Raw genomic sequence first — 26174 nt, forward strand, 5'->3', positions numbered from 1 at the left:
GAAACATTAAAAACATGCTGGGGAGAAGGGTCTGGGTTATCCCTACCTCAGGCAAAGATAAACCCATTGCTAGGATGCTTTTGCTCAAGAACCTGGACGCACTTGGGTACTGTGAAAGGATGGAAAAGTCCASTGTGTGTCTCAAAGGAATTTAAGTATATCTAATGAATGAAATCCTTAATAACTATGTAATGCTGTGAATTAAAACTTCTAGGCTGGCCCTATGCCCATCACCACACTGGGCAACCCTGTGGTGCCTGTCTGTGCCACGCTGGAYTCGGGGCTCTGACCCCAATTCCCTTTTGATCACATGTTCATGAAGAATGAATTTCAATGGAACCACACAAGCACAACAGTGATGGATTCAGAACTGGTTTCCACATTCAACAGTACAACACCACACACCTTCCTTCCTGCCTGAAAAATAGTTCTAATGRATGGAGCCCAAGGTCATGCACTCGATAAACYCARTGGGCTTTTATAGGGATGGTCCCTAATTTAAGSGAATGTTATCTGTGTGTGTGCATGTACCAAAGGAGAGGAAAGTGATGGGATTTTGGGAAGGGGGACCTGGCATTACAGAAATTATATGGAATAAGGGAACTACTGTCCTGGTTTCTACGACTTTTCAGAGCCTCACACTCTACCAGTGAGGTGTGGCAAGAAGCAAGGACAGGTACCCAAGCTGGCCAAAGGGGTATTACATATCACAGATTAGCATGTCTAATATATAAACAGGGGAAAATTATCCAGGACGGGCTGGTCACTGCTGGAGGTGGGCTGGATATCAGTCAGCAAGTGGTGCGTAAYTGTATTGTGCATCACTAGTTTTGATTTCCTGTGCTTTAAAAAAAATTGTAATGATAATTAATATTTAATTGTAATCACTGTAATTTGCATTACTAAATTTTATTTAGTTTAAATTTTTAAAAAGTTCTTTCCTGATTATCCTCCCCTGCATCCCATCAAGGGTGGTGAATGAGGGAGGGGCAGGATAGTGCTTAGTTACSAGTTAGGGTGAAACCACAACCAGGTTGCTCAAAGTCCCATCCAGCCTGGGCTTGAACAATTCCAAGAATGGGGCATCCACAACTTGTCTGGGCAATCTGTGTCTTCACTACCCTCACAGGGGTGAATTTCTTCCTAATACAGAATAGCATAGAATTAAGACAATTGCTTCACTATCACAAGTAAATGGTTTACTAAAGCAACTAGATTTCAAAAGGTGTGTATTTCTTTTGGAAAGAATAATTCTTCCACCCACCCCATTTTCTTATGTTCTTCCACTTTTAAAGTTGGTGCTAACTTCATACTTGCAGGCTATGTGTGAAAAGAGGTTTATTGTTACACAGATGCCAGGCAGTTACATGCATTCCAGTTCTGAGAAAAGCAGGCAGCTTCACCTGTTCACTTCTTGCTTGTATCTTCACTTCAAAGTTGSAGCAAGGTGTCCATCTGGTTGCAATAAAACTATGTGATGTAACAACGATTCCAGATGCCAGCTTATTTCTTTTTCTTCCCTTTACCCTTCTTGCCTCCCTCGCCTTGCTGAAGGCTTTGATCACTGCCTCCCATCTTTTGAGTTCTTGTTTTCAGTTTGGGAATGGTTTCTGCAGCATACAGCATCACTGATTTACCTAAAATACASGGAGAGATCAATGCATGCCTACTATGTTAAGAGTGGACACAAAACCCAGGAGATCTGCTTCCTTTCCCCATATGGCAAGGAGCTTGTGAAAAACTACTGGTGGGRAAAAAACCCAGAAGTGCAGGACTGATAAATGTCACAGTAGACTGAAAAAGCCACATAACCTGACAATTTCCAAAGAGTCCGCATCCTTCCTGCTACTCCTTACCTTCACCTCTTACTAGCCCAAAACATTTGGAACAAAATGATCAGGCAAAAGCTACATGCATTTTCAGAAAGGCACTGCTGTCTTCCAGAAGGAATCTCGTTTTAAATCATCTCCCTCTGACTATCAGCACTCTTATGCCATTTACACCCAGCACTCTTGTTCCTTCCTTAAGATAGATACTSTTTCCCTTTTACATAYGGATTAATCTTCAGAAAAAATGCAAAAGACTAGATTATTTGTCATTCAAGATGAGTAATTCCTATTAATCAGTTAAGGGCAGCTGCTTCATTGATAATTTAYGAAAATGGCCAGCAGAAAACTCAACTGAACTCATGAACACTGAAGTATTGTGTTTTAYCAATTTGGGATCCACTCTGACACGCAGATGATATATGTAGCCTAAGAAAACAGTGGAATACAGCAATTTAAACACTAAACACTCTGCTTAAATGTCAACAAAACACTAATCTAAAACTGAACAGATGCTTTGCTCAATGTAGCAAAAGTTCCCCACAAGCTCCTCCAATGATACTGCTGCAGAAACAGCAGCATCGAAGGCAGCAGCACTTTACAACTTTAYTCAATGCTCACACTGCAACTTGAGTTTGTTAACTTACACAGGCAATGAGATTTAATGTAAAACTGTATGATTTACAATAGTTAAAATTAATTGAATAGGCTGGTAACTAAACTCCTTCTGGTTTTTTAACAGTGCCTGAACCCAGGCACTCTACTCACGTGTTGGAAACTGAGGTAAACAAGGGTTGCCATCATCCTGTTTGAGCTGGATTCGTACTCTTCCTCTGTACTGCACRTCTCTGTTCCACTCTCTGGGATACATCTTGTTTTTCTGTCATACAGGAGAAATACATGATAATGTGCATTTGAAGACACAACTGTTTCAGTGGGAATGCTGAAAACAACTGGTAATTTTGTRACTAAACTGAGTAATTTTGTGACTAAACTACTACAGGGACTGTTTTAAATACCYAGTGGTCTGGATAACAGGGTTTGGTTTTATCTCCACTGTTACAAACCCTTGTGGACACCTAGGGATAGCAAATGATAGGTCTCAATTACTGCTTTTGGCTAATTACRGCCTTCATTCTTGATGAAACATCACAGGTTTCTCAGTAGAGCTGGTGTGCGCTTCAGCTAYTTCAGAAAAGCTGAGTGATTTTTTACCACGCTTTGGGTATCAGTCACACTTCTAGATGAGGACCTGTATTCTTCTTAGAAAAATCAACACTGTTCTACATTATTACTTCAGGAAATGACCCRTAAAGTTACCTTTCTAGAAATCCAGACTCATTCCCTAAGGAAGAAATTTACAACAACAAGCTATTTAGAGAGAAAGAATTACTGCAATAATAAGCCAACATTGTCTGGCTGAAACATAATTCCAAAGGACTATCAAGACTCCAACTATCAGATTCCTATTTCTATGCAAGATTCGCTGCAAAGGTAATCACCTTCCAATAAAAACATTCCTTTTTAAAAGCTTAATTTGCAGAGTATCAGCCTGCAAAAACAGCTTTTATTTTGACACACTTTTAAGCACCCAGGGCAGTCTTCTAAGAAGGCWGGCAACACAGAAGAAATCTTTTTATAAGCTTAAAAGGGACATTGTCTCAGAGATCGGAGGTATTTCTGACTTGCATCAGTTTTCCAACATTTAGCTCATGATTATTTTCAGTTATGATTCCAAGCAAGAAAAGGTAGTAACAAAACTTCTTAACTGCAAGTTATAAGAAAAGATGTAATGAAAAAACAGACATGTAACAAATTTGGGGTTTTTTTATATGGTAACTTTTTTTAAAATTACCTCTAATAACACATTGAATCCTACTGCTGCACATACATCTTGGATTTCTGTAGATGTGGGATTTTCAACAGCCTGGTGAAACAAAGTGTTAAAATTARTGAGCATCAAGCATGACCTGACTATACAAAAATACTTATCAATTTCCCAGCCTACACTCTGTAACTACAAAACAAGGAAAGAGAAGGTAATGACAAATCTATTTGTAGGAGTCATTTGTCAGTRTTGCTGTGGTCTAGAAAACATTAAAAAAATGAAAGAAGAGCTAAGACATCAGSAAACAGATAACAGATGAGACAGAATTCATTAGGACAAGGGGACAAGTTAAAGAATTGCTTACAAAAAGTAACTGAAATTAATTAACAGTTATTGTATGTACAAAGATACCAAAAGCTGTGAATCAGCAACAGCAAACTTACAGCAAGGACTGAGGGAGGAAAAAMCAGAAAATTTCTAACCACAGGGCYGCAGATTCCTCCCATAGGTAAACCTTTGATTGGCACCTTGCATGCTCAAGAAAGATTTTGTTTTTAACTGTCATCAGAAAATGTCCCAACCCTAAGCATGGAGAAAAGCCCTTTTTATTTCCACAACTGCTTGGTAAAATTATTACAAAGCAGTGACACAATGAAAAACTATTTCTGGGCAGATTCAAAGCAGCAATAAGTATCACATCTGTGTGTCACATGCACACGACACAGAATATAGGCTTATATAGTCAAACCCAGTAATTTTTGCTTTGGTGGAAAGCTTTTCTGCATTGTTTTCAACTTCTGCAAACTTATGTAGGAAGCTGAGTGAATCAAGTTCCTCATTACTTCACTTGCTTGCCCAAGCTGCTGCCCACATGAAAGCAAACACTTCAGTCCAGGACTCTTCCATGAAATTCACATGCTAGCACTTGATTACTTTCAAATATACTGTAATTTCCACTTACTGAGTTACTTGCCATGGGGGAATGGAAAGATAAGGGGGATGTATTTTCCAGCTCTCCACACACCACTACATAGCAAAACAAAAYGTTCTATTTCTCTGCTACCCACAAAATTACCTTGTCTATAGGTATCCTCCTTCCTTCTGCAATCGTTTTCTTGTTATTCAAATAAGCTGGATAAATGCAGATGAATCTAAAAAGAGGAAATAGTTGAGTTTGAGTAAGTTACATCAACTCCTTAATGCTTATGCGGTATTTTCCTAGTAAAACAAAAAATAAATGTCATGGCTACAACACAAAAGTTCCCACAGCAGCTTAGAACAATAATTTATTTTCCTTAGACTGCTTAACAAGAGCTGCAAATGCCACTTTGAATTATCATGGACACTGCCCCACCACTTTTTGGGGCACTGTGTGTACAAGGGATGGCACTACCCATTCTCAGAAAAAATAAGTAAAGGAGACTGAAACAGAACCTTTTTGACCTATTTCTTACAACACTGAAACCTGGAAGTGAACACATATATTTCCGTGAAAAGAATTAAAGAACATTTTCTGTAAAGATTTTACTACACTAATAGCTAACTAAGTTCTGTGTTCGTTTTGTCTTGTTTTTTTAAATTCACACACGGCTCAACCCAGATTTAGGTATATTTATGAAGGCTACTGAAAAACTGCACTTTGAAACTTGCTTAAGATTTTTCAATAGATTTAAACTTGTCAAGCACATACATGGGATCAGCATGACAGAGCCTCTACTATACTTATTAGACAATTTTAAAACCCAGCTTGCTGAGACCAAGAAGAGGTGGAAGAAGGCCTGCATTCATTTGAATGAGGATCTATGAGARCATAAGAAAATGGGAAAAGTGAGTAAAACATATGGTGCAGACAGATTTTAGCTGAATGACAACAGGGTAATGCGTTCCGTGCCTCTAAAACCAGCCCAAATCACYTCACGTCCTACTATTTTGGCCTTTTCCTTTCCAGCGGTATTCTCCATTCTTTGCTACTGCCCTCTTTACGAACCCACTTATTGTGGGCTCTGCACGGGAGTTCCAGTCTCCTTACTGACATCCGAAACAGACTAATGCCACCACCACCCCTTGTTTCACAGGGATTGCAACCACCACCATCCCTTACACTACGGGGATTTAATATCAACAACCACCCCCACCCCAGGGGTGGTTACTGCTTACTCCACAGGGATTCCAACCACCACCCTTTGCTCCGCTCGCTTCTTCTTTTTGCGAGCCCTGAATGACACGTAAACAAACGAAGCCACGAAAGCCCCGACCCCACAGTACCTCTCCTTGTCTGCCGGGGACGCGGCGCCAGCGGCGGCGGCCATGACACCAATACCTCYCCTGTCCCGCCCCACGCCACGGCGGCGGAAAGAGCCCGCCTCCCGCCGCCCGCTGCGGAATTCCATTGGTTAGCGGGGCTGTCTGTCAAGCGCCGCAGCCTATGAGAAGAGGCAACGTCCCTGCCTCCGGAGCTGCGTGCGCGGCTTCCGCCAGGCTGTGGGAGCRGGGGCTGGGTATGGTGGCGGGGGCGCTTTGGGAATGTGCGGGAGGGTCCCGACACACACCCGTGAAAAATGGGCTGCAGGCGCCGGGAAAACACGAGCTGACWGAGTGGCGGTGGGCCACACAAGGTGTTGTTGGAGCCCGTGCAGCCGCCGTGTGGTGCCCTTCACGCGCAGACCTCTAGCTGTATTTGAATCAAAGAATGCTCCGTCTAAGAAATGCCAAGAAATGTTTATTTGATATTACCACAGCTTCCTGTGCAATTATGTGAAAAAAAGCCAAAGCTTAATGAAAAAAAAWTAAGAGGGTCCTGTGTCACATCTGGGTGACGGGGCAGCTGCACCCTCAGCAATTTWACTGATGTCACCAAACCGTGAGGAGGGGCTGATACCCCAGAGGGTCCTGGAGCCGTCCAGGGGAACCTGGAGAGACTGGAGGAAGGGGCTGACAGGAACCTCATGCAGTTCAATAGTGGAAGAGCGAAGTCCTGCACCCGGGGCAGGAGCAGCCCCCGGCACCAGCATGGGAATGCAAAGCTGGAAGGAGCGTGTCAAGGAAGGGCATGGGGGTCWTGCTGGACACCATGGGTTGAACATGAGCCAGTGCCGTGCCCCTGTGACAAGGCCAGTGGTGTGTGGGCTGCGCAGCGAGAGGCATTGCCAGCAGTGCTGCGGAGGGGATCTGCCCCTCGGCACTGTAGAGGCCACATCGGGAGTGCCAGGTCCAGCACGGGGCTCCTCAGAACAAGACGGGCGTGAACACAATGGAGAGAGGCCASTGAATGGTCACCCAGGCTACAGAGGGGCTGGAGCAAGCCCATCCTCAAGAGAAAGCTCAGCAATGTACACAAACACCTGCAGGGAGCGTGCAAGGAGGGTAAATCCAGGCTCTTCCCGGTGGTGCCCAGTGACAGCAYCAGWGRCGATGGGCATGCACTGAAACAGAGGAGGCTCCCTCTGAACATCAGGAAACTCCTTTTCCCTGTGACAGTGACTGAGCACTGGCACAGGTCACCCAGAGGGGTGGTGGCATCTCCATCCTTGGAGACACTGAAAAGCTGTATGGGAATGATCCTGGGCTACCAGCTCTTGGTAGCCCTGCTGGACCAGTGGTTGGACCAGCTGACACCCAGAGGTCCCTGCCAACCTCAGTCTTCAGGCACCATGTGAATTTCACAGGTCATATTTTGTGCACTGTTACACTCTTCATACAGCAGCTATGTACCAGTACAAAGAACTGAAGGTATCTGTTCASTATTTATCTGTGGTGGTGGATCTTTTTTTTATTTTTCTGCTCCACCAACACATCTAGCTGGCAATGAAATACTGAAGAGGGGKTGTAGAGACCCATTGCAACGCAGTGGAACCCCCAGGGGAGAACTGCATGTAACATTCATAAAAACGTRGAAGAGTTAAGAGTTACAGAGAAGCCTCAGAAGGAATCAGGGTGCAACAGATTAAAAGGTTATTGTGTATTCATCCTTTGAAATGACAAGCAGTTTTGTTGTCTTCTGTCTTTGCTCTCATTCTGCCAGAAGTGAATGCACTGCACAAAGCACTGCGGAAAACACGAAYAGCACAACTGTGTGGCATCAGCAGGACCAAGTGGCTTTTGGAAATGCGACTGCAGCTGTCTGGGACCAACTCAGCGACTTGGCAGCAGCTCACAAACATGACTCAACAAGCTCCTTAGCTGAAAAACAAGGTTATGTAAATGAGATATGCCAGTTATAAGGAAGTCTTTGATGCAATAGTTGTCCAGTGCTAAAGACAGGTTTTTGCAGGGTTATCTCCAGATTACCATCAAGCTGACTGATACAGTCAAGTGTAGCTTTCTAAGAGGTAATCCACTACAAATAATTACTTATATAATTTGTTGCTTAGCAACAAAACATCCTCATCTTGTTAACATTAACTTGGAAATGGATTTCCTGTGTTTTTCTTTGTTTGCACAGTGTTTTTATTTTTGATCTCCATTACTTGCTCACACTTGTCTTTCTATTAAACGATTTTTAATTGAGATCCCGACCACCTAAAAAGTGCCAAGAGCTGCCTCTACCTTGGGAATAGCCCTGTTGTCCAGGTTGACACTGCTTAAATCTGTGCATCAGCCAACATGGGCTGAAGCTGCTTCTGTCAACTTGCTTTTAGCAAGACAGAGGTTGGCTGTGAGGGAGAAGAGGGGTGCTCAGTGTGTGTCCACAGTGAACTTTGGGCTGACCAGGTTGCAATTTATTCACTGTCTTTGTGCAGGGCATGTTGATGATCTGACCATTGCATGAAATGTGGTCATCCTAAACCTTGTTACGTTTTCGTTAGGTGCATTGCCCTTTGCTTCTCAGACACATGGGTCTGAACCCACCAAAAYGGTAAACATAAATATTCCTCTGAAGGACAGTGCTCTAGCAATGTTTAAATCAAAGAATGGTCTAGTTAATCTAATCTTTTAGGAAGTAATACTAGAAATATTTATCTGACATTACCACAGTTTCATTGTTTTAAATTGAAAAATGGGCTAAAACTTAATGAAAAAATACAAAAATTTACTTCAGACTACTTCCTTAGATTTCTGTAGTGGTTTTAGTTTCTCAGTTTGTAAAGCAGTTTCTAATGCATCACCTTGAGAAACACTGGTCTGACTGTATGTTAAAAGCAGTGAACACAACCTTTCAGTTTGTGAGTACCATCATTGTGTATTGTGATTAYTCTCAGTCACTTCCCCTAATTCAGGACAGTGAGAAAGGTTTTGTATATTTGATTAATGTTGTTTTATTTGACAGTTGCATGTTAYTATTTTTTCTTAGAATTCCTGCAGTTTTTTAATGCCTATGTATYAATGGCTTATCTTATAAAACAATATTTAAATTTAATGTTACAGATTATACATTGCCTGTTTGTGAAATACAATGGGTATGAAGACAACGATTTTCCACATCTTYTTCAGATGGAAAAATAAGTCACAAATTCTCACAAATGGAGTTTGTGGAATTACAGATTGGCTTGTGCAGTGAACATAACTGATCACACAGGGGAAACATATTTGTTTTTTTTTCTGCAGATCTTCTAATTACTTACCAATCTCCTTTATAGGTGCTAGAATTCACAGTGTCTTGAAACCAGGATGCCTAAAATAAAGCAGTGAGTAGAAACATGTCAGTTTAATCCTCATCTTCATAGTAGAATGACTTCATTGAGTGTATGGCATCCAATCACTGCATTTGTTCTAGTGCCATAAGAAATAAATTTCAAAGTTGAATTCTGCATATTTCCAGCCTGAGGAACTCAGAGACAGAAGTAGGTCACAAAGCATTCCAGCTCAGGCATGCTGTAGCTGCATGCACTTCCTGAGTATCTGCTGGCCCTGGACTCAGAAGCACTCAACACCTGACAGCTTTTAAACAATTTAAAGCAGTATGAAGAGAAGGTGCAATTGCTGGTGAGGATAGGACTTGTACACATCTGCAGCWAAGATCAAAATCACAAATAATGCCTTTGGATAGTAGCAGGGATACACAGGAAAGCTGTGTATAACTTGGTGAGGTTTTTCCTTGTGCTGCTATTGCAGGGGAAGGGAATGAGAATTACGCTACAAGAACCTAAAGCAGAGAATTCACTCTCTGTATACATTGTCACCAGCAAGTCAGGTGTCCTTATTGAGACTTTATTTTTACTGTTAATGGTGTCTGGGGAACAAAAATAACAAAAAAATCCCCAACAAAAACCAAATTAAAAAACCCCTCNCCCCAAAACAAAAAACCCCAATAACCCAGTACAAATATGAAATAGAAATTCAAAGTGGCTGTGATAGGTTGCTGCAATTGACTTCAGGTTAATGAAGATGCCCTAACTGGAAGTGGGAGCCAAAAAAAAAATGTAGGTGATTTAAGATGCCCCAGTTCCCAAGTTTTACTGGAAGTGTGACATACACCTGCTTGTTTAGACCTAGCATTCTTCACGTTCTTCTTCTAAAGGCTATATTGCATAACCTAAACACATTGTAAATACCTATATAAGAACAAGACTAGTGAAATTATTAGCTGGATTGGTGGAACAGCTCTTTAGTAGACTGCAGATAATGGGGATATAGAGGAAAATCTTGTTTTGTTCAATGGTCACTGAAGGAAGGGGGCAAGTTGAGAACAATTTTCTTCAGTCTTTGTAAATAAGAATTCCAAAAAGGTATTTTTACGTAAAATATAAGGGCTGGGAAAAAAAAGCCCTTATTTTCATTATGAAAAATGCTTCATAAATTATGACTCAAGTTGGAAGAACAAACACATGTGAATTAGGTCTGTCCAACAGTGAATTTTCAACAGCATAGAGAAAATGATGCTGTCTTTCATTTAGTTTCATAAAACTGGTATATACGTACCATGAAACTTCAACACGCAAAATTAATCACACTAATCTTGGTATGTGCCACTTTTAAAAGACTATACACCATTTTCCCAAAGCAAGTGGTGTGCCTACCTGTGGTGGGAGGTGTTGGAACTGGATGGTTTTGAAGGCCCCTTTCCTACTCAAGCCATTCTGTGATTCTATGATTTTAAATCCAGAGTATCTTTCAGTTTTAACAATACTAAACACTGTCTGCTATGTAAGTGTTTCCAGAAGAGGCACTATCTCGTGCCCATCCTACAGAGAAGGCCAACAGAGCATTCTTTATTAATCAGCAGAAGCATCACTTCTGTTCATCTCAATGGTAGAGAACTGTAAACACAAATGGCTTATTTAAGGAGTGTGGGATGTTCTAAAGCCACACGAGGCTCAAATGTTTCAATCTCTGTAACTGCTGCAGCACAAGAGCAACTGACAAGTGGCCTTGACACAGCTGGCCTAACCTGTACAGTGTTTGGAGCTAAGTTTTTTGGATCATGTCATCCAGATCCAAGCCTCGACTTGCATTAATTAATGTAGGAAGTAGAGCAGACAATATATACAGTGTTTCACTGAAATACTGGGGAGAATGTTGGGCACTACATGGCCAAGATTCTATCCAAATCCCTATTAGTCTGCCACAAGGGAACTGGCAAAGTGGAAAAACATGGATTTCTACCCATCCCTCATCCCTTCTGATTGCAAAGACTGTATCTCTTTAAGTACAGAACTCAGTTTTACACCCATTCCTTGTCCTTGTTTTAGCCTTGTGCAGCTGACAGCTGTGTAAAGTCACAGCTGTGTACAGTCAGCTTTCAAGATCAAAAGAAACCATCAATCATATCCATRTGTGACACAATAATACAGTATTTGCACTGAATTCATGGCTTTCACTTCAGCTAGATTTTCACTTCTAAGAAGTCCAAATGATTTATGTTCTGGTTTTGGCTGGGATAGTTTCTTTCTATTAAATAGTACAGTGGTGTGTTTTGAATTTAGTATGAAAAGGTTGGAAATGCACTGATAGATTTGTAGCTAGTGCCTATGCCAAGGCAAGGACTTTCCAGTTTTCCATGCTCTGCTATGAAAAGAGCTGAGTGGCACAAGAAATTGAGAGGGCACACATAAACTGGCCAAAGGGATATTCCAGACCTTATGGCATCGTGATGAGGATACAACTGTGGAGAAAGCTCACTGGAGGCTCCTGCTGTGGAATTGCTGAGGAATCAGTCAGCAAGTGGTGACCAACTGCATTGTGCATCACTTGTTCTATATATTCTCAATGGTTTTTATTGTCATGATCATAATTTTCTTCCCTTTCTGTTTATTCAACTGTCTTTATCAGAATCTATGAGTTTTCTCACTTCTACTCTTCTGATTGTCTCCCCCATCCCACTAGAGGGGAGTGAGTGAGTTGTGGGTACTGCTTGGCTGCCAWCTGTGATTAAACAATGACACTTAAAACATTTAAGTGTCAAGTAATTCATCATGGTGCTTGAGCTGCTCAGTGTAGTAATAAAAAAAAGGATGCCAACTCCTTTTCATCACCCAATGGAATAATAACAAAACACTACTTCAAAAATTAATAGAAATTGTGAGTTTTCTCATAACACGTATTMTGGCTTAATTTTTAAAAATCTTTGTGTGTTCTTCCACAGTTCCAGTGTGAATGTGTGCCATCACAGAACTTAGCAATAGCCAGGTAAGATGCACAAGCCTTCCCCTGCTAACAATGTGCTTTTTGTATGGAGGATTATTAGAAACAATAGGGCAGAATTAGGCTTAGCCTACCTTTCTTTGTATTTAATGTAATCATCGCTCAAAATCTCCTTGTTTTTATGATCCTTAGTGACTTCAAATTGGAGGTGAGTTATAATGCTACTTAAAATTATTATTCTTAATAAAATATTTCTAGCAAGGCAATTTCCTTTTCTGCACATAAACCAAGACTTATGTGCTTTTCTAGATCAACTTCAAATTAAGATACCAGCTAATCAATCCACAAATTAGAACTCAGTATAAGAGTGGTACATCTATTAGAAAGCAAGGGACCACAGTAATCAGCAACAGTGCCCTTTCTTTTAGTTTAAATGCTTTAGTCAAAGTCTACAGTGAATAGGGGAGTGCAAAATATGTATGTAAATACAGATATATTTGTGCATGTGTGTTGGGAATTAATCGACCTAGCTCCCTTAATAGTCTAATCAGGGACTAAAGAATTCATTCATTATGGGAAAAAACTTTGTAATTAACAGTCTCTTCTTGCATAKGAGTCACAATGAAATAAATCTTCTTGTGAAACTTTTTAAAGTAACAGATTATGGAATTACATTGTGTCAGAACTAGATTTTGTTTCATTTCAGTTCCTTCTAAGGTGAAACACAGAACAGATCTCTATGGGTGAACCAGATCTTCCAGCTTCTTTTTTCTACTTATTTATCTGAAATGTGACTAACACTAAAATGAAAATGCATGGGTTTTTTGTTTTTTTTTTTTACATATTTGTTCTAGTATACTGAATTATTGAACTGTCTTAACAACAAATTCCTTTAAAAATTACATTATATTTCCAATACAATGGACAGACACCTGACTTCCAGTARTAGCCAAGAAAACAATTCCACTCTSACAAGGTGCAATCAGGAGGAAATTTTATATAACACTGCAAGTAATAAATAAATTATGCATAGCAAGACTAAATTCAGAATAGGTATACTGTGAAACAAAATACATTAGAATAATTGAAGAAAATAATTACAGAGTTAGGATATAAACAGTAATGCATCTCAAGCAGAAGCAAACAACAAACTGAAGGAAAGATAATTGTGGGCTGAATTTGTTCAAGAGAAACAACATTTACAGGTGGGAAAATTCATCTGATCTCACAGGATGACAGTTTACTTGTAGAGAACCAGCACAAGCTTTATTCATATTAGATCCCACCAAAAAGTACRGCATTAGATATACTGTTTTTATGTATGGCTTGAGCTCTGGACAGAAGTGCATTTTACTGAGTGAACCAGCTGCCTCTACATCTTCCTGATATCCTAATTGCAATTCTACAGCCACTCAAGCAAAGGATGTTTTCAAAACCCGCAAAATYCGAGTAATGTCTTTAAATCTATAAGTGACAGAAATTCACAAATGCATAAGCCTGTAGCTATGTGAAATTTCCTAAGAAAGCTAATTTGCAAAACTGTATTAGGGAGGTGTTACTCAATCTTAAAGTAAACAGCACATCTGGTAAACTGAAACTTGGCAGCTGAAAACGTGTCTTGGCATCACAATCAACACCTGCATTAATTATGTTGTGAACTCTTAAAACTCTTCTGCACCACACCAAATTCCCTTGCACTTCCAGTATGTAACCAAACACAAACACATAAGCAGTTAACTTACCATTCTGACTAAAAACTCAACCTTAGCTACATAATATTCTCTATGAACACATTTACAGATACAAACTGTTATTCTGCATACAGGAAGCTATGATGCAGGAATCCTATTTCTACATGTAATCTGAAATGAAATTAAAAGTGGGCATCTCTTCTGGTTAAATGTAAAAGTGCAAAGGAGATGGCGGTGGAACCAGAGAGTGAATACACTTGGGTAAATTTGGTATCAAGAAGGTYCTCGGAGTTTTAAATGTGTGGAGAAAGTCATGCTTTACATTRACTGACACTTCACTTCTGATTCCCAGCTTCATCCAAATCACACATCTCATCAAGAACAAAGCTGTTGGACAGGTGGATCCAACTTTGCAAGGCATTACAGTAGATGTATGAAGTTATGTTTAAATGGAAGTCTACACACAATTATTAGTGCCACTCTTATGGCTGTTCATACTATTTCATGAAAGCTAGATGAGAGAAGACATTTCGGGAGGCATCTAGTAAAAGTAGAAGAGCGTGTCAGAAGAGTTCACCTAAACACTTTCCAGATCATCCCTACAATACTGACCTCACTAAGAAAGGGATTGTTATTTCCCTCTTCAAGCCTCTTCTAGAAAACAAATAATTACAATAAATCCTTTTACTGGAAGGATTTACTGCATTGAATTTAATATTGCAAATCTAAAAACTGTCTCCCAGAAGTTTACATATATAACTTTTTGGGCAGATATTTCTGATGAAGAAATATATATTTTCCACAYCTATACACTGATGTAATACTTCTGAAGTTAGTTGTCAGAATTTCCAGGATCAAGGATTTACCCCAACATAAGGTATTTAAATGCAAAGCACTAGAGGTCATTAGGCAAAAATGTACAATTAAAAAAAAAATTTAAAAAAAAATCCACTAATTTGCTTTTGCTGTGTCAAAAAGGGTGAAGGTCTGAAACTTGGCATATTGGCTTAAAATTGCCTGTGATGGCTCGATCCAATAACCAYCCATAAAGGAAACTATCCCAACCTCTTCCAACCAGCCCTTGCTCCTTTATTTTCCTTTTTTGCTGGCTCAGGTGGCATTTGTCCAACTATGCACTGAGCAAATCCAGCACAGTAATGCAGCACTAATCCTACTACCCCCAACRGGGGAGCAGGTAAGAGGTGGGCAAGTCCACYRCAAGGTCACATGAGAGCCAGGATKCATAGCCAGGAGCATGGAGTGGAGAGGAAAACTTCTTGTAACAGCACATGCCATTTCTTCAATTCTAGAAATAGTACGGATCTTTATCCTTCAGAAGAAAGAGGAAGCTAATACACTGTTATCYGTCTGGTACTATCAACTTTGCTAAGGAGAGCAAGGGGATCTACAATTATGAAGTACTCCAAAGCAGACATCAAATAATTCAGTTTCCAGATTAGTAAATAGAGGTTCTGCAGTTTTGTGGTCTACTGGTATACTTCAAAACAAAACATCATTAATTTGTGCACAAGCTGTTCTCTTTTCTGGTGCAGCTTATATAACTTACTGAGGAAAAAAGAAAAGTACATCCCYAGGACATACCTCTGTGAAACTGTCCCTTTTCTTTCCCTCCTATCAAAAAAGACGGAACAGCTAACTTCCCAAAGCCATTAAAGGTATWATTTTATGTTGAAGAAAACTCCAGCTTACTGACATTTGTAACATCAACTATACTTGTATTGTGCAGCCAAATTCTGCTTGAAGCAATATTCCAATCTCATCAGGAAACTGAGGCAAGGCTTTTGAAATTTTAAGCTGTCATATCTGACAGAGTTGTGAGCATTATGTTTAATCTTTCAGGGGAAAATACTCTCCATGAAGAAATGCATATGAAAAATAAAAATAGATTAGTTCCCCTTTAAAGATTGCAATATTTAGTCAGAAGAGCTTTCACAGAAATTGAGCAGTAACCTTAACTGTGGCACACTGCAAGAAACTAAAATGGAAGTACATTTTAAAAATAATTACAAATTGGGGAGGTCAGATCTCCACTTTTCACATCAAGGGGGACAAACCTATAAGACAGTCTGAAATGAGCTTTATGAATTATTTTTCAGTATAAATTGGTTTTTAAGTACAAGTTTGGTATGCACTAGATATGATAAGCTAATTCAAGGACAAATAAAAGTCTGAGCAMAAGTCATAAAAAGTTCTACCAAAATTAGTAGAAAGAAAGGCAGTGCATCCCAGAAGAACAGTAAATTGAGTCTTGRTTTCCTTAGCTCCTTGCTATTCTTTGTTTTGCCTTGACATAAATAATGTSCTCTTACCTGCTGTGGCAACTTCATACAAATTAAACCAAGGAAAGAGAGGTTATCTTATCTTTAGCAGCATAAATCAAATCTGACTACCATGAATCTAGACATTAACAAAATCCAAGACCAAATATACTTATTGCAACAGTTTTTTATGTTTTTGATTTTATATTTCTGGGATCTGTTTTTTAGTTAAGCTTATAGAATATAACTTTATATCCCCATCATAAATCAAACATCATGGATGTCTTTAAATATTCTGAAAGGCTCTTAGTGGATACTAAGTATTTTAGATAAAGAATCAGAGAAATGTAGATCTGGAAGAGATTTCAAAAGATCACCCATCTCTGCACACAGGCAATATGAAATATACTACAGTCCATCCCTATGAGATGTTTCATAAACCTCTTCTTAAAACTTCTATAATGGAAATTTAACAACTCCCATGGGAAGCATATTTTAGTGTATCACTCACTATCCTTATAGTTGGAAAGTTTCTCTAGCCTGTCTTTGCTACAAATATAGGTTTACTTAAGAGGATACTAAGAGAAACTTTCCAATTATAATGATCATGAAGTATCCCCAAGTCTATTTAGAGAAGCCACTACAATTTTCAAAGACATTCTGGTGTTTGATACGCACAATTATAGTTTCACCTTATCTTCTGATTAAAAAACTGATTTCAGTCATTTTTCAGTTACAGAACTGAAATCAGAATTTCTTTTCTGAGACTGAGTTTACCATTAATTCTGAAATTGACAGAAAAAATAAGTAATGCCAATGTTATACAAGTATTTTGAGTGACGTCATATATTTTTGTATTAGTTGTTAAAAGCCCAGCACAAAATAATTAAAAAAAACCAAAACAAAACAAAAATTCACGACATTTACAACAAAAGTGGTCTTTCCTTTAAAACTCAAGGATGGAGTTCCATATTCTACTCCACCAGTAAGTCCTGACTTTGAACACACGACATAATCTGTTTCTATTTAATCTTTAAAAGGACACTAATATYCATTAATATTAAAAGTTTAATGAGATACTATATGCAAAATATTTCAAATGCTAACACGAGGAGTGCTGCTTCTTAACAGGTTCACCATGTGATACAGGAACATGGCATGTTTCCAGGCAAATCTGACAGGAAGCAAAGAACAAAAGAGCAAGTWAGATACCACTTCTGCCAAACAGGTATTTTTGGTACTGGCTTTTATATAAATTGACTTCCGTCAGCTGATAATGTCTTGACTGTGTTCCTAAGTCAGCACACAATTTATAATGAATTCAACTGATTCGTTTCAGTATCAGAAGTACAAAAGCCACAGAAGTGATACATTCTGCAACTGTGTTAAAGCTACCATAAAGGTAAATTGCTCTGTTTCAGGGCTTCCTGAAATCAGGGCATTCTGATACATCAGTTATTTAGAATCTAACTTTAGTACAGTCAGTTGAGATACACCATTTCACRGTTTGTTCAAACATGCACAGAATGGTTCATGTTCTGTTCTCTCATGTTTCTGCTTTGAAGTAATTCTCATCTAAATTCAGACTATATTTATGTTTTTAAAGCACTAATCTCTTCAGTATTGTTCTAGCACAATCTATATTTGCATCAAAAAGGCTCGAGGCAGCAAATGTCATGTTTTGCATAAAATCCTTTTTCTACTACAGTAACAAATTTCTTGCTGCCACGGTATTCTTGCAATATTTTTCCCTTCATAATTTTTAAAAAATAAATTAAAAAAAAAAGCACAGAGAGCGCAAATAGAAGCAAAATTTCATCTTATAGTCACTATTTCACATTCTACATTATATCCCCAATCAAAAATGTTTTGTTTTACAAATATTATTTGTATAGATATAATATTGTTTCAGGCTTGCAGTCATGAGAACAATTATACTGCGTGGCTACTGGAAATACCCTGCCTTTAGCCTTGTTATGCACCTGAGATGTGTGAAACTGCCTCAATTACAAATATATTACAGAAGACCTAGGGCCTCATCCTGCAAATGTTAAAAGCATCCTACAACAGCCATTTGCCAGTGATAAGGAAGAACAGATATTGGAGGTKCAGGATTGTCCCAGATTAGGCCTTAAGTGTTAAGTGCACACAACCACATTATATGGTGACATCTCAAAGTAAAATCCTGTATTTTTATGTAATGCAGAAGTAACACACACAACTTACATATAGTAATAATTTATTCTGAAATGTTCATTTTAGTCTCTGTTGAGACATCACCCACGTCTCATTAATAAAAGAGCAGCCATCTCACCTCAAATACCAGAATATACAACAAGTTACAGCATAGCAAAAAAATTCTACCTACTTTAAGATAAAATCTAATTCAGGTAAAATAATTTTGTTCAAGGTTTTACAGTTACACAGTTGTTTTTTTGTTGATTTTCTTTTCTTTTTGAGAGCACAAACACAGTGTAAATTGTTACACCATAACTATCTATGCACATTATGTGACCACAGAAATGTTAATCATTACTTCATAAAATGAACCATCAGTTCCATTCATGCAGAAAAGCAGGCTAGGAAAGCTTGTTCACCGGAAACCATATTACTGTGAATTTCACAGCCACATGATTAATTATTGGGTTAGACAAACTCACAAATACTGAACATGATATATTTTTTTGCATAAATAATACCAATTCTTCCCTGATGTAGTTTAGTTGGTCTGTAATCTAGAAATTATTGATAAAGCAATATGACTGCATCATCTCTATCTGTGCTATTCCATGATTTCAATGACAAGCAATATTCAAAGGATTATKGGATGGGATGCATGTTAAACATGGGAATACATGTTAAACATACTGTACACATACACTTGCGTTAGCAATATTATTCCAAACTGTCAATCAGGTATTCCTGCAAAATATCACCAGTGGAGACAAAGTATACTATCAAATATGGCTTCCAGAACAAGGACCGTCTAACAAGAATCAAAGCTATGTACAACAAATAAAAACGACAAAAAAAAAATCAATCCCCATTTTTTTTTTTGTTTCATTTGAAACAAAGTTCCTAAGTAGCTGCTGTATATAATACATCAGTTTTATTTATTTTTTTGTTGCACTTAAACAGAAGTTACCAGATAAGAGCCAGAGTGACGTTTAGGGCTTTGTGTTCCACTGGAGTCAGTGTTTTCAGACTTGGTGTCACGTTTCTTGGTGCTGTTATTGACCGGTGTGGGTATCTGTGAAGGCCGAGCAGAGCTATTGTCCATGCTGCTCTTCCTGCGGCTCGGGTTGTAGTTGAAAGGAGTCACCCTTGCTGCCACAGCACTGATCGGGGAGCTGTGCTTGCTTGAGCTGCTGGAACTGAATGGAGTACGCTCACTTACAGTATTTTCGCTAATTTCTGGTGCAGGAACGGGATTATTCTGCAGAGGCTTTGTTTCAGTGCCTTTCTTGTCTGGACTGTCTATCTGAAAGAAAGAGTTCAGACGGTTTTCTAAGCCAACAGTACGAACAGGAACACCTCCATTCCCGGGGTTTTGCTTTTCTTGAATCTCTTTAGGATCTTTACCATTCACACCCCCTTTCTCTGAAACACTGTCAATAACAGGGGGAGTATTTCCAGTTGGGGACCTTCCAGATCGAGGGTTGTTAATTGGGCAGTCCTCTATCCTCACCCACACATCCTCTGTCTTAGAGACAGCTGGAGCCATCTGGTAGATGAGGGTTTTGGAATCAGAGCCATTTGTGGCACCCGAAGAAGAATGCTGAGGATCATTCATTATCTGAGGAATTTCATTTTCTTTTATTTTTCTCCAAGTACCTTTTGCCGGTGCTTGGCTTTCTTTACTTTGCTTGTGTCCAGGAAGAGAACCTCCATGTTGCTTTTCATCTTCACTTTTTGCCTTTTCACTGGATTCWGAAGAAGCTGACAGGATTGAGGAGGAACTTCCAGTTCTTCGCCAAGTGCTTACACGAGGGAGCGATGAGGAATGCTTACTGTGCTCACGCTTCCACGTTCCTGATCTGTTGATCAGCAACCTAGATGGACTCTCAGAATGGGAACGAGCTATGTCATGACGCTTTGCTGATCTCCCATCATATTCTATAGTAGGGCTCTGATTGGGGGCTAATTTGCGCCAACTACTACTCTGGGCAGATGAATGAGTGGATAAAGACATGTCAGGAAGAGATGGACTTAAAACTGGGGTCTGTAGTTGGGACCGCGTGGGAGAATCTGGCCTGGAAGGTGASAGAGATTCAAATGAAGCTGACTCCTCCAATTTCCGTCTCAGAGTTGGGCTTGGAGCTTCTTTAATGAAAGTTGACTGACGAACAAGAACAGGTCGCTCAGATCTGTCAGATTCACTTCCACTGGACTTTGTGGATGACATTCTAGATAGGTCAGTCTTTTTGTTTGATCCACCTGTGCTGAGAGCTTGGTTTAACCCCTTTGAAGCAGACTCACTTCGTGGAATGTTACTAGTACTCTTAGGTAAGGCAGTTTGCTTTGTAAGGTTTTGCTGGCTCATCTGCCTGCCTGGTGGTGTGTATGACATTCTACCTGAACTTGAGGATTTAGTTGAAGCTGTGCTAGGAGATGATGTTCTTGGCAACTGTGACAGTTTATTGGGAGGACTGATTCCATTTCTTCCTGGGGAAATCGAGTTTCGTCCAGGAGATTGCAGAGGCCTACTTAATGGCTGCTGTTGAGGTCTAGAAGGAGTGGAGTCTCTAGATCCTGATCTAGAAGGTCCTTTACTTGATCCACTCTGGTTCAACCCTGATGGCTGCCTAGTCACAGGAGCTGGCTCAGGTTTCACTGATGATTTGGCTCCTCTTGGAGAACTAGTCAAACTTTGGCCTTCACTGGGACTCTTGGAGTTCATGTTTTTGAGTGGGGSTCCTTTTTTGGAAACAGGACTAGTACTTGAAGAACTATTTCGAACTCCTGGAATGTGGATCATTGTTCTACCACGTGAAATTGAAGGCACACTTGTCTGTTGTGGTTGCTTCAAACTTGCAACTTCTGAGTTGGAGCGAGCTTTTCCTGTGATCATACTTTTATATACTTTCTTCCCTCCTTTGATTCCCCTGCTTTCTGATTCTACTTTTTTAGACTCCAGTGTACTCTTCTCTCCTGGCTTAATAATTCTTGGACCTTTATTACTAGTGAAAGGTTTTTCTTCTTGGTCTGGGGTAAGATGAAATGGTGACCCTAGAGAAATACCAGATTTTAATGAAAGGATAGAGTCAGAGTCTGAGGAAGCTTGTCTGGACAGTGATGCAGCAGCCGCAGCTTGATGCAAGCTACTAACTATTGAATTTGCACCTTCTTGTATAGCTTTCCAGTCAAAGTTCTCTGAATCAGGTGAAAAACCATGTTCTGAATCTGGCCTCTGTATCTCTCTCAAATCCAGTGTTAAATCTTCTGCTAGTATTCCACCTGTGTTTCTGGAATTATTCTTTTCACYGTCATTCTTCATTCTTGAGGGCTTTTTCTTTTTAGGCATAGCAGAACTAATGCATTCCTGCAGAAGATCATCTTCTGAGTCAATGCTAAGAGAACTCAGAGAGCTGTTTCTGGAGAAGCATACAGGAGTGTCTTCAACATGAAATGACTTAGGTGCATAACCAGAAGTCTGTGGTCTGTTGGATTCCACCTGTGGCTCAGGAGCCTCGGGATGTTTTGCAGGTTCCTCCTCTTTGTTGTTATTGTTTTCTTGATCGATATCACTGAGGGAGCTAAGAGAAGAATTGCGAGAAAAACAAACAGGTGTGTTTTCAATAGCAAAATTCTGCATTTTCTCATCTGTAGCTGCTCCTTTGTCTGGAATATCTTTAGCTGACTGAGAGAAAGATTTCATCTGACTTCTRCTTGCTGGGAGTTTTTGACAGACTTGTGTCCTGTTACTTGGTTGCTGATTTGAAGACTGCTCTGCATTAGAGCAGTCTTTACTTTCTGTTTCCTTTCCTTCTTTTCCTTTTCTTAATTCTGCCTTCTCCCTTGAGAGGTCAACATCATCATCATCAAAATCTAAAGAGCTCAGGGAATCATTCCGTGAAAAACAATAAGGAGTTCCCTCAATAGGTGTGTAATGATGAGGGGAATCAAACGCAAAGCTTCCTCTTACACGCTCTTCGTTATTTGGCAATTTGTCATGAAAATCTCTTGAATTATTTTTCAGGTTCTGTTTCTTTGCATCTCTGTTCTCAGGATAGCCTCTTTCATTGCTAGCATTGCTTTTAGGCTCTGTGGTTTTTCGCATGCGTGCTCTGTATTCATTGTTTTGGGAAACAGGCTTTACTGGTGATGTTGGCTTCTTTTTCTCACTTTCTGATTGGTTTTTATTACTAAGAGATGAAGATGCATGTTGAATTTGATCCATTATCTTCTTCACCCTGAAAGGTTTGTGACTTTTTCCTTTTGGCATAGCTGAATTAATGCACTCAGCCAGAATATCACCCTCTTCTGTTTTGTCATCATCCAGRCCCACAGGAGTCACAGCTGAGCTTTTTGCTCTTTGAGAATCGTCAGTACTTCTGCCTTCTGTAGGAATGGTGTCCCGCTTTTCAAACTCCACTGACTCTGCTCCCACACCCACATTGTCTGCATTGGCCAACTCACTAGGGGGCGATTCTATTGTCAGGTCACTCAGAGATGTAGCTGTTGAAAAATTTATTGGTGTACCCTCAACGCAATATACCCGTGGCATATCATCTCCTGGTGTAAAAGTCACATGCTTTTGTGATTGTAATCTGCTTTGTGAAGGCAAAAGTTTGTAAACTGGCAACTGGCTGGGCTTTCTGGCTACAGGAGGAGGTATTTTTGGAGCAGATGCTTGAGAAGGCGGCTTTTTGGCTTTACGTGAAGACTTTGTTGGCATTGCAGAAATAATACACGCTTCCAGTATTTCAATATCATCATCAGAATCATCCAGAATGTCTTTTTCTGCTTCAGCTGGCTTCTCTGCTTTCTTCTCCTGGTTATCTTTTGTATCATCGGACTGTTCAGGTTCTGCTTCGTTTCCATGCTCGTTTTCATGAACTGGAGGCATAATTCTTAATTCCGCATCTTTCTGTATAAATGGCTCGTCAAGGCTCAGAGCACTCAGGCTAGAAGAGCAAGAAAACCCATCCGGTGTGCTTTCTGTGGCAAAATGTAATAGCGTATCAGCATCTGGCAGAACCTGGACCCTTTGAACAGCTGCATTTACAGCTGCCTGTCTAGGACCAGGCTCTCTCTTTTCTGTAGTAGATGCTTTYCCTTTAGGCACCTCTCTTTTCACTTGAACTCCTTGAGCCAGTGGTGGTGTTTTACTTCTGCTTGGAGGCATTGTTTGTCCAGGGCTGTCTGGAAGGTCACTGGGACTGATAATACCACTTACTATTCCACTGCAAGGCTCACTTTGAACTGAACTAGCAATTGAACGGCTTTCAAAACTGTCCAGGGAACTTACGGAAGTACATCTGCTGAACATGAGTGGTGTTTCCTGTACGTAATGTTCTGGTGGGCTTTTAGGAGTTTGGGCACCACTCTTTGAGGGAGATTTGGCACCTGAAGAAAACTCAACAGCTTTATGTCTAGAGGAATCAGAAGGAGACAAGCTAGAAGCCTGAAGTCTAGTGGATTTTGTTCTGATGTGTTGTGCTGTTGATGTGATTTCAGTTGCTGTGCTTTCTGTAGGTAGAGCCCCACTGTTTTCCTTCAGTTCTGCAATCTGCAGCGTGTTATTAGCATCTGTGCCACGTGTAGATTGTTCACGCCCTATCTCATCTTCAGCTGATGACAAGGATGACAAAGAACTACACCTTGAAAAACATATTGGGGTATCTTCTACACAGTACGTTTGTATGGTTTCCTGATTAATAGAGGGAGTTTTACAGGAGGCGTTCTTCTGTGCATGGCCACTTCTACTCTGTGCAGAGCTTGGGTGAAGCTGGTTCTGCCTCTTTGAACCAGCTGYGGGGGCTGATGTGCTCCCAGTGCTTGGGGGAATATGGTCAGTTTTATTGAGCTGCACTGAAGAAGTCTTTGGAAAAGTAAAAGATGGCTTCTGAGAAGGTGCTGGAACTTCTGTTGAATATTTTAAACTATAATCAATAGGCTGATCAACATGATGTTCCTCTTCATTATACTTTATGCTGTAATTAGTTGGTCTGTCTTCCTCTTCATGTTGTTCCTCCTCAGAATAACGTTCACTGTAGTTGGTTGGCTTATCATCATCATAATCATCMACCTGGCACAAAGACTGGTTTACTTTCTGATTCATTCCGAGTGTTGGGCCTACTCTGTTCTGCTCTGGGCCACTGGATCCTCTTGATCTAAAGGAAGAAACGCACTCCTGCTGTCCAAAAGGCGTCTGATATTTCATGTGTTTATCATCTCCACTTTCAGTGTACACAGGGTAGGTTGCATTTTGGTTCCTTGACTGTCTTTGCTCATTTTGTTTTATTTCATCATCTACTATRTGCTTAGGCCTTGCCCATCTTTCATTTTGGGAGGGACTTTGCCTTCCAGAATTTAACTGCTCATCTGAGTATTTAAGACTATAATTAATAGGAGTGTCTAGTTCTCCRTCATTGTCATCCATGTGATTTGCACTATGCATCTTGTGTGCCAAGTCAGCTGGATATTGGCCATAACTGCAAAATTTACTTTCATCATCTTCAGAGTAAGACTCAATGGAAGGCTTCATTTGGCCTCTTTTACCATAGCCATCACTGCTGCTGACACTATTTAAGCTATCATTTGAAGCTCTTTTGTATTCCATTTTTGTATAAGGCACAGGACATGTCCTGTTGGAGTTCTCTGATTTAGGAAAATACGTATTTGAGTGAGTATGGGCAGAGGCTGATCTCCTCTGGGCATTTCTATCTTCTGTCAAACAGTGTATTTCAGAAGTGGAACCAGAACTTCTGTCTTCTTGTGGAATGTGCATGCTTGTTACTTCGTCCATAACTTTGGCAATCTGAGATGCAGCAGTAGAAATCGGCATTCCTATTCTCTTAGAGGAATTCCCAGTATTCTCTGTAGCTTGATGATAGGTATTTAAACCTACTGTTCGATCCCGTTCAACACTCCTGTCTTTCTCAGAGCGAGAATTTTCTGTATTTCCTCTACTGGAAGAGGAGGAGCCAGGCAATACTGTGGTATTTACATATGGTGAGAGCACAGTCATATTGCCAGCATTAAAGCTCTCTGACCTGCATACCCCATCGTCATGGCGGCTAGCATCCAGGACATACTCACTGTATATATTTTGTTTATGCCTCTGCTTATTGCGGTGAGATGCTTTCGGGCTTAAATTATCAATGTTGTCAAAAGTCTCTGATAAATGCTGTGCATCTAATTCTGCTTCCAGTGCCTTTTGTTTTCTCACATGGAGAGATGGGAGGCTTGATCCTGGAGACATAATGTTGGCATCCTTGTACTTTGCTGGCCTGTTGGCCATGAGGTTCCGAAGGGCTGCAGCACTACCCATGGCTATCATTTTGTGTTTGGAGTGAATCAGATTCTTCAGCATGCTCACAGCTCCCATATCCCACAGTGCCTCCTGATCCTTTGCATTCCGAGCAGAGAGATTCCACAGAGTCCCACATGCATTACTAACTATTGTCAAACTGTGTGACTTCAAGTGTTGTAACAAGGTTTGTAAGCAGCTGTTCTCTCGCAAGATTTGCCTGGTGTTGAGTAATTGAAAACAAACATTTGTAAGTGGCATTTCAACAGGCTAAGAGACAAAGCAAAACWGAAACCTATTATTCTAGAAATTAATTTTGCCCTTAGAAAGGATAATCAAGAATTCTCCAGAGCAAATACCTCATATTTCCACTAGCTTCCATCTGAATGTTAATCAAATCCTATTACAAATACAGTTAGCTTTTAGTATAGTTCATCATTAACAAGTAGCAGCTATTAATCTGAATATTCCTGTTATATAAGGGAAATACCTGCCTTATCAAATGTACTGCAAATCAGCTGCTTTAAATTACTATGCTTAATATATGCATTCATT

The 26174-nt window shown here is 39.9% G+C and overlaps 2 protein-coding genes across 5 annotated transcripts in view; both read right to left on the minus strand.

Moving 5' to 3' along the window:
- Positions 1-1402: 1402 nt before the first annotated feature.
- Positions 1403-6059, minus strand: SRP19 (signal recognition particle 19). Its single transcript, XM_057367505.1, has 5 exons — positions 5920-6059; positions 4730-4805; positions 3682-3753; positions 2595-2706; positions 1403-1637 (listed from the first exon to the last, which is right to left on the minus strand). Exons 1-5 carry the CDS (start codon positions 6042-6044, stop codon positions 1504-1506), a joined length of 519 nt encoding a protein of 172 aa, XP_057223488.1. The 5' UTR covers positions 6045-6059; the 3' UTR covers positions 1403-1503.
- A 10190-nt stretch (positions 6060-16249) lies between these two features.
- Positions 16250-26174, minus strand: part of APC (APC regulator of WNT signaling pathway) — a 91388-nt gene continuing 81463 nt past the window's right edge. For all 4 annotated transcript variants that reach the window (XM_057367504.1, XM_057367503.1, XM_057367501.1 and 1 more), the window contains one exon: positions 16250-25839. In XM_057367504.1, coding sequence (XP_057223487.1) covers positions 19275-25839 — 6565 coding nt within the window. In that variant the 3' untranslated portion in view covers positions 16250-19274. The remainder of the gene's footprint in view (positions 25840-26174) is intronic.

The sequence above is a fragment of the Malurus melanocephalus genome, unplaced genomic scaffold (assembly GCF_030028575.1).
Source record: "Malurus melanocephalus ecotype Western Australia unplaced genomic scaffold, MMel_1.1 scaffold_80, whole genome shotgun sequence".
Classification (NCBI taxonomy): Eukaryota; Metazoa; Chordata; class Aves; order Passeriformes; family Maluridae; genus Malurus; species Malurus melanocephalus.